This window comes from Rissa tridactyla, chromosome 8 (assembly GCF_028500815.1).
Source record: "Rissa tridactyla isolate bRisTri1 chromosome 8, bRisTri1.patW.cur.20221130, whole genome shotgun sequence".
Classification (NCBI taxonomy): domain Eukaryota; kingdom Metazoa; phylum Chordata; class Aves; order Charadriiformes; family Laridae; genus Rissa; species Rissa tridactyla.
In genome coordinates, this window is record NC_071473.1 from 5,683,249 (window position 1) to 5,692,259 (window position 9,011).

Genomic DNA, 9,011 nt, shown 5'->3' on the forward strand with positions numbered 1-9,011 from the left:
CAGCTCCCAAGATACCCCGCGGCGCACCTCGGCAGTTTTCCCCCGGGTCGGTTTGCTGCTTCCCCCCGCCGCTGGGTCCGTCCCGGGTTAAGTAACGTCACGGGACGGCGACGGTTAAAAAAAAAAAAAACAACAGTCGCAAAGGGTGCGGGGGAGGTGGTGGCTCCGCTTCCGGGTGGCGGGGTGAGAGGTCGCGGCGTCATGTGACCCCAAGATGGCTGCGGGGCTGCGGCGTCCGTGAGGGAGGCGGCTGAGCGGGGCCCGGCGGCTCCCGGCCATGGTGGAGGCGTGAGGCGGCGGCGGCGGCGGGAGAAGGGGCTGCGGCGGGGGCCCGGCTACGGGCGGGGGGGGGGCCGGGGCCGGGGTCGCGGCGGGGCCTCCCGCAGGGCCTGACGGTGGCGGTGGCGGGGGGGACCGGAGGGGCCTCGCTGCTCCATGTCGGTCCCCTCCTGCGGGAAATATGATCAGCGCCCCTGATGTGGTGGCCTTCACCAGGGAGGAGGAGCTGGAGGATGAGCTGTGCAGCGAGCCCCCCCTGCCCGAGGAGTACTCGGTGCCGCTCTTCCCCTTCGCCAGCCACGGCGCCAACCCCTGGGCCAAGGTCGCCAGCTCCAAGTTCACCCGGGACTTCATCCTCATCTCTGAGTTCTCGGAGCAAGTGGGGCCCCAGCCCCTCCTGACCATCCCCGATGACGCCAAAGTGTCGGGCACTTTCGATCTCAATTATTTCTCCCTTCGGATCATGTCTGTGGATTACCAGGCTTCCTTCGTGGGGCACCCTCCCGGCTCCGCCTACCCAAAGCTGAACTTTGTGGAGGACTCCAAAGTGGTGCTGGGGGACTCGAAGGAAGGGGCCTTCGCGTACGTGCACCATTTGACTCTCTATGACCTCGAAGCCAGGGGTTTCGTGAGGCCCTTCTGCATGGCCTACATTTCTGCCGACGAGCACAAAATCATGCAGCAGTTTCAGGAACTCTCTGCAGAGTTCTCCAAAGCCTCCGAATGCCTAAAGACGGGGAACAGGAAGGCTTTTGCTAATGAACTGGAAAAGAAACTGAAAGATCTTGACTACACCAGGACTGTCCTGCACAACGAAACTGAGATACAGAAGAAAGCAAACGACAAAGGTTATTACACAACCCAAGCCATCGAGAAGGCCAATGAGCTGGCCAGTGTGGAAAAGTCTATCATCGAGCACCAAGATCTGCTGAAACAAATCAGGTCATATCCCTATAGGAAGCTGAAGAGGTCCGACTTCCACCCCTATGAGCCAGAGGGTGCGCTGGATCAGGCCAACGCAGGCTGCGACCAGGACCTGACTACCTCTGACCTTGCTGATCCTGGTGAAACGCAACTTTATGCCCATGTGCCATCCTATACACCCAAGCTCATCAAAGCGAAGTCTGCCAAATGCTTTGACAAGAAGCTGAAGACGCTGGAGGAGCTCTGCGATATTTATTTTTTCACCCAAACCCTTGACCAGTTGCATCAGATCGAGAGGACTTTCAGAGGTGATGTGTGCTACCTCCTGACAGACCAGATCAGCAGGGCGCTCTTAAAGCAACAAAGCGTAACTAACTTCCTCTTTGAGGATGTGTCTTTTCTGGATGAAAAACCACCTGAAAAACAGTACAGAGGCTGCCAGGGGCTCAGTCAAGATGCCGTCGATAGAAAGTGCTCAGAAGAGTCTCCTGCTCCTAAAGTGGTCATCAGCCTGGGATCCTACAAGTCCAGCGTGGAGTGTGTGCCCATCAAGATGGAACAGGAAATCGAGGACCCCGAAGAACCCAAAATGACTGAGTCCATCATGTTTGAACACCAGGAGAACCTGGACTATCTCGATGCAGATATTAAAGGCAGCATCAGTAGTGGTGAGAGCATCGAGGTTCTTGGAACAGAGAAGTCTGCATCTGGCTTGACAAAATCGGAGAGCCAGGCCAGCCTACCTGTCAGCCCCAGTCCCCAGGTGGGCAGGAGCAAGGTGGGCAGCCGGCGGACCGTCAGTGAGGACAGCATCGAGGTTCTCAGCACATGTCCCTCCGAGTCGCTCATCCCGGAAGATTTCAAAGCAAGCTACCCAAGTGCCATTAACGAGGAACCTTACGTGGATGATGAAGAGGGAGGCCTTCATTTCACCCCCAAACTAAATCCGGACAACGCCGACGAGCAGGAAGACATTTCAAAACGGGAAAACTTAGTGCAGGTTGATTCTGCCTGTTGTATCGGGAAGGAGAGTCCCAACTTCCTTGAGCCTCTGCCTGACCTGGGACAGAAACCCTGCAATGAGGATGGGGTGGTCAGGATTCCCCCGCAGCCGTACCGGCAGGTCGAGCCGGGGCTGCGTGGCAGCTTCGGGAGCTTCCCCTCCCATGACGGCATCTCGGGGGGGCTCCTTCCCTACGAGCTTGACTCGCGCTACCTGACAGGCAGCAGGGAGGTCAGTAAGAGCAGTCTGGACGAGTGCTCGGACTCCACGAGCTATATCAGCAGCGCCGCCTCCACGTGCTCTGACAGGACCCCTTCTCCTGCTCACCTCGCCTGTCAGGCGAGCGAAAGGCACAAAAAAAAGGCTGGCCAGAACGCGCTGCGGTTCATCAGGCAGTACCCCTTCGCTCACCCCGCCATCTACTCCCTGCTCAGCGGGAGGACCCTCATCGTGCTGGGGGAAGAGGAAGCCATAGTCAAAAAGCTTGTGACGGCGCTCTCCATTTTCGTGCCGAACTGCGGCATTTACGCCAAGCCCGTGAAGCACTGGGTCACTTCCCCTCTGCACGTTGTGGATTTCCAGAAGTGGAAGCTGATCGGACTCCAGAGGTAAATTGAGAATCTGTTTGCTAATCGGTATCGAGGTGTATCATAAAAACGACTTCTCTTAAGCAGGAATTTCAGAGGGGAATGGGTGTGCAGGGTGGGTCTCTGTCTAATTACCTATGCAGCTGCCATGATTTTCTGCTTGTGGGATATATTTGTGGAAGGCTGGTAGATTTGTCTGTCTCTTTGTATCCAGCCTCACTTGAGAGTTAATATTTAAAACATCTGCTGGGCACTTACTGCTTGGCACATACTAGTTATTTGGTCAGGAGGCTTCCTTCTTGTTTAGGTCTTAGCCCGTCAAAGTGGAGAACAAACACATGAGTCACATGTGATTTGATAAGAGCGTTCCTGGAGTCCCTTGTGCATTTTCTCTCATCTCCTGCCAAAAATCTTATGACATTTCTAGCTAGAATTCTGGTTTTTTCAAATGGCTGCTTTGATATGGGGTGGGTTTTTTTTCTTGTGGACCCTAAGGAAGAGATGATGCGCTGTCGATGAGATTGGTAGGTCAGAAATTGGACTGCCGGCACCTTGGGCTGTGCTGGCGAGGGAGCGCCCGCTGGGTGTTGTGGGGAAGGGCGGAGGCTGCAGAGGGGGGTGCAGACCGGCAGAGACTTATTCATAACCAGCCTCAGTGCAGGAAAAAAGGTCCATGAAACTCAGCGGACTGCGGTGTTGGAATTGCATTTCAGATGCAAAGGAAACTTCTGCTCAGGGTGAGGACCATCACAAAAGCAAGCACCTCTTTGCTGACACACAGTCCTGAAATGTGGCTTCGTAGTTTATAATAGCAAATAGTGATTGCTCAGCTCTCAAGATTTTGTCCCTGCCTTTGTTGCTGTTATGAAAAGGATTTTTTTTGTGTGTGTTACCAGGATGTGTTTGGCGCTTTGGGTGCAGGTGTGACATGGAATGACCATTGCTGTCACCAGCATGGAAAACATGAGTCAGAGTGGCAGCCCATTGCTCAGAGCCGGGCTGGAATAGCTCCTGAAAGAGTGTTTCAGAACAGCGCAAAAATCAAAGTACAGAAATCTGCTTTCTGGGCTGCCGGGGATTGCGTTGCTGGGGGTTGTGGATGACGAAATTATCCTAAGCTGTGAGTTTGTTTCTGTGCTCATGAGGCAGGATGACAGATCTGCCAACAGCTGCTCCCAAACTTTTCTGTCTGTCAGTGAGGTTTTTAAAAGCCCGGAGTGTTTACTGGTTGCTCAATGTTTGTGGTTAGATGCAATTTTTATAAACAAAAGTATTTTTTTTTTCTTTTGAGAACTGCTTGTAACATGTGTCAGTCATTTAAACTCTCCTCTGTGGAATGTTAATTAAGTGTTGATTTTAATGTAGGTGTTGTCAGCAAGCCATTTGTACAAGGGCTTCGGGAAGGAACTTAGAGGCTAAATTAATTATCCCGGTAAGGGTGTTGTGTCTCCTATGGCCAGATGCTGCCCGGGAACAGAGGCAGCCCTGACACCAGCAGCTGGGGATCTTGTTTTTGAGGGTGGGAGCTTTAGCTCAACCAAGCGACTTCAACCACACAAAACTAAGGAGCAGAAGGTAGAGTTTGCGTAGGCTTGTAATTTGCATTTAAATAACATTAATTTAGGCTTGTTGGATAATTGTGTGTTGTGAACGTGCTGTGGGTTTGCACCTGAGTGAAAAGTGCCCAGGCTCAGCCAGGGAATATTCTGGTTTAAGGATGTGCCCTTTTTAAAGGAAAGGTAGAAGGTTTCGCTCTGCTCAGGGCTTTGATCACCTCAGAGCGGCTCTCTCCCAAAACAGTGATAAGGGGGAAAAGTGGAGCTCCTCACAAGGTGGGTCTGGTTTGGGTTTCTGGGTCCTTGTTTTCACATCCAGAAGCTACCAGCTGCTGCAAGATTTGCTTCTGTTCACCAGAGATGTCCTGTCACCCCATCTCTGCGTCGCCAAGGGAGGCAGCTGCCCCACAGTGCGGTGGTTTATGAAGTAGCGCACAGACAGAGCAGATCAGTGCATGTGGGGATCCAGGGGATCGAGGGTTCTTTGGGATCTGGCAGGCTGGAGGGACTACTTGGCCATTCTCTTCCGTGCCAGACTCTATTTACCCACAGAGGCTCTTGCACCAGCTTGTGAACTAGAGGGAAAGTACGTGTGATACAGGGGCACGGACGCAGTCTGCTGCTTAACTGTCTGGTCCCCTCCAGCCATGACCTCTCTCCTTGCTGTTTCAGGATGGTGTCACCTGCCGGGGTGAACATGCTGCACACCCTGAGCCGATACAGCCGGTACGTCAGCATTCTGGATGCCGACAGTAAGACTCTCCGCTGCCCGCTTTACAAAGGCACCTTGGTGTCCCGGCTGGCAGACCACCGCACGCAGATCAAACGAGGAAGCACCTACTATATGCACGTCCAAAGTATCCTCACCCAGCTGTGTTCAAAAGCCTTCCTCTTCACCTTCTGCCATCATTTGCACCTTCCCATCAGTGAAAGGGAACCGGAGGAATCCGTGGTGAATCGCAGGATGAACTTTTTGAAGCTTCAGCTGGGCCTCGCCAATGAAGATATCAAAATTGTACAGTATTTAGCTGAGCTGCTGAAGCTGCAGTACATTCAGGAACCCGGCCAGGGGGTGAACCCTCTGCTCAGATTTGACTATGTTCCCAGCTTTTTGTACAAAATCTAGCCTCGCGTGTAGGCTGTCTGCCTGTGTACTCAGAGTCTGACAAAGCTCATCCGTGCTTGACATTGATGCTGTCTGCAGTAGCTCTCATACGTTGGGTAGGGGCGAAGAAGCCGATGCATTTGCAAGCTTCTCTGCTCCACAGAAATCAGTGTCTGAGGGGCCGGATTTCTGTGTGGTTCCCTGTAGCCAAGAACATAGATATTCCATCACATATAACACTGGGCACTCTGTTTTTAAATGTTAGAAGGGGCACTATAAACTTGTTAAGCATATCATGGCAGCATCCCAGGGAGATTATGGCACGGAGAGAGAGGTGGGCTGTCTTGGGGATCAATACTTACTAGTGTGCAGCCCCCAAAATAACGCAGTGCTTCGGGTGCTTCTGCCAGAGCCCTAAATGCTGTTGGTCCCTTCCGTGGAGCCGGGGCGGAGACTAGAGGGGGAGATGTAAAGGCCACGTGAAGTTTTTTAACCCACCAGTGTCTCACGTGAGTGTAGCTCGGAAGCTCCCTGGCAGGATGGCAGCTTGCAGTTACATGTCTGTGCGCAGCAGTAGTGGATGGTGTCCCTTCCTGCATTTTTCTGTGTTTCCTGGAGCTTCCCAGGACAAGTTGTCCCTGTTCGGGTGGGAGAGCAGTGGAGGCACACGTGCTTCTCTCCAGAAAGCGTTTGCCAGTTTCAGCTTTGTTAAAATCTGGAATGTGGAAGGACTCCTTAATGCCGGCGAGCACCGAGGCGCCCGCTGCTGTGAATGTAGAGCACTGTGCCTTGTTAATTTGTCACGTCCCATTTGCTGGGTGACCTCCGAGAAGGGTGGGAGGGAGACCGGGAATCCTCAAATCATTGAGGTGGAGGGTGGCCTTTTAAGGAATGAGGGGAACTAAACAGAGGTGGGGGGGGGCTCATTATTGGGGCATTTTGTGATGGGGAAACGAACAGTGCAATTCAGCTGAAGCTATGCTGTGAGACAGCAAGCTGTTAGAGCCGGCTGCTGGGATGGTGGGTTACCAGTGCTCAGGAGAGATTGGGGATGAATGTACTGGATTCCATGTCGTATCCGTAATAATTTCTTTTCTCTTCTTTTTTTTTTTTTTTGTCGGGTAATTGACTTTTGTGCTTTGCAGTAAAGCAGGGTCAGCGTGGCTGCATGCTGCTTCTGGCTGAGCCTTTGTCGTGTCTCGACTACCTCTCCCGGGGCGCTCCTGGGTAGCTCTGGACCGGGCAGAACTGCCACTATCTGAGCCTAGATGCTGGGGACTTTTCTTTTCAAAGCTTCTACGCTGCTGCCTGTGCCATAAAGGTTGCGCCACTGGCGTGGTAACACTCCCAGATTGTTCCTGTTAGTGCCAAAAGCTTTGTGCCCAGGCACAGCTCTTCCCTCTGGAGTCTCGTAGGAGATGCTGTTCCCTCGCCACCGGTGCCGGGCTGCAATCTGCTCTGCCCGGTGCTGTGTGGCAGTAGCAGCCCCCGTGGTACTTCTAAGCAAGAAAAGCCTTGCTAGGAAAGATTAGCCTTGGTTTTATTTCTTTTTATCACTTTTCTGATTATGGAGTGAGAACAGATGAGATCTTACAAGATGAGCTGAAGCGTGGTTTGGTTTGGGTTTTTTTAAACCTCTGTTTATTGTGCTGGTGTGAGGCCGTGCTGGAGATGAATGTGATGTTCCTTCCATGCCCAGGGGAAGTTTCAGTGTAGGGTCTGGGGTTCGTCAGCGTGGCTTAGATCCCACTGAAACTTGCTGTGAGAACCGCACTGCTCCGAAACCTGTGTCCCGAAGGCAAGGAGGTCTCCCTGGGGAGGGTGTTGTCTGGCACCAGCACCTGCCCTTCGGTACCGCTGCCCCCTCCTTCACCTGGAAAGGGCTCTCTTGGGTAGCGCAGGGGGCGTAAACCAACAGGGCAGAAAGGCTATTTTAAATGTTAGTGTTGTTTCTGGTGGCCGACCGTGAGGCCAGCTCAGCCGGGCAAGTTGAGCTCTTGGTACTCTCCAGAGGGATTTCCAAAGTCAGGGGACCTCGTGATGGTGTTTTCAGGTAGCAGTTGGGAAGCAGCGTGGTGTCGCCTTCGCTGAAGGTGAGTGGTGTGCCTGTGTGCGGGGCTGCACACCTTTAAAGCATGTTTAAAGGCCTTTTCCTTTCCTAACCGTGCCCTCCTGTCACGTGAACTGGGTCTGCTGGCAAAAGACTTCCGTGTCCCTCGAAAACGCTTGCTCTCAGAAGTGACTTGAGGTGTCCCCTTGTCGATTCGTGTGCACCTGAACGGCTTCCACACTACAGCTGAGGCGAGATTCCCCGGAGGAAGAGGCGTCTCGGTAAATGAGTAATGCAGGCGACACCGGGCAGACCGAAGCTCCCTGCGTCCTGCCTGACCCTCAGCGCTGGAGGAGTGCTCAGCGCGGGAGCTTGTTTCCTACTGGAAAATGACCTGATGCTATTTGGGTTTGAGGAGAGAGGGAGGAACTTTTTTCCTGCTGACTCACTTACGTCTTCCTCCAGGCTGACAGCGCAGAGCGGTGGAGCAGGACTGACAATTAGTGTTGGCCGATCTCTTAGTCGCAGCGGTCTCTACCTGCGGTGTTCAGCTGCGCTCATAAATTGATAAATAACTCACTTCTCGTCGCTCCCTCTATCAAACCTGTAGTATCGGATATTCAAGGTTGAGCAATACTTGCACTACCACCTGTCTGACCTGCTTCATCTCCGCCACAAAGCAGCTCTGATTTGGGAGGATACTCGAGGGGCTCTGCTGGGACCCTCGGCCTGTTTTGAAACAGGAGCTCTACACTATCTGCAACTCGACTATTAAGCAGGAGCTGTGGGGAAACGCACCTTGGAGTACTTGTCATCCAAAAACTGACTCACGGCAGGGTCACTTCTGAGCTCGGACTCCAGGAAAGGGGTAATGACATCAGGCTGTGGCACCTCGGTGCAGCTGGAGACAGAAATCGAGGGGGAGTCTGGGTGGAGCTGGTGATTCGGGAGCTGAATTCCTATTTGCTCAGTAATTTCTCTGACCTGCTTCTGTACAGTAAAGATTCCTATATTGGCACTTTAAGACTTTTCCCCCTCATCTTCACTGTGTTACCTCACTAGTTTCTGGTATTCGCAGACTTACAGCAAGTTACGATCTTCGCACTAACAGCTCCCGCAACAAACCTTGGCATATGTGTTCGTCGCCTCGCACCGCACCATCCGAGCGCCGCCACCCAGCCATCCTTTTCCACCAGGAGCAGGGCAGGTTCCTCGCAGCCGCAGTGCAATACTCGCCAGCCCTCCCGCACCCACCCTCCGGCCGCTGGAGCCGGCGGTGCTCTGCATGGCCGTCGACTGCTTCCGTGAGTGCTGCCAGCATGTCCCCACCTCCCGCACCGCGGCTCCGGCTCCCTCCTCTCTCTCTGGCTGTCAGGGAGAGGAGGCGTTAAAGCCGGACCGAGAATTCATCAGAGCAAAGGTCTCCCCTGGCCGTCCGCTGCCCGGCCGGGAGGGCAGAGTTCCCTTTTCTTACTCCTCCACTTTCCTGCGCTGGGAGATGAACCGC

At 53.5% G+C, this 9,011-nt stretch overlaps 1 protein-coding gene across 1 annotated transcript; it reads left to right on the forward strand.

Annotated features, from left to right (window-relative positions):
- The first annotated feature begins 364 nt into the window (after positions 1-364).
- On the forward strand, positions 365-8,528 carry SMCR8 (SMCR8-C9orf72 complex subunit). Its single transcript, XM_054211518.1, has 2 exons — positions 365-2,814; positions 5,022-8,528. Exons 1-2 carry the CDS (start codon positions 461-463, stop codon positions 5,473-5,475), a joined length of 2,808 nt encoding a protein of 935 aa, XP_054067493.1. The 5' UTR covers positions 365-460; the 3' UTR covers positions 5,476-8,528.
- The last annotated feature ends 483 nt before the right edge of the window (positions 8,529-9,011 follow it).

What these genes read in the sequence shown, in the direction of transcription:
- SMCR8 (XM_054211518.1), top strand. Translation starts at nt 461, where the DNA reads ATGATCAGCGCCCCTGATGTGGTGGCCTTCACCAGGGAGGAGGAGCTG. An exon ending in AAGCTGATCGGACTCCAGAG is followed by an intron (nt 2,815 to 5,021) that starts GTAAATTGAGAA and finishes TTGCTGTTTCAG; the next exon opens with GATGGTGTCACCTGCCGGGG.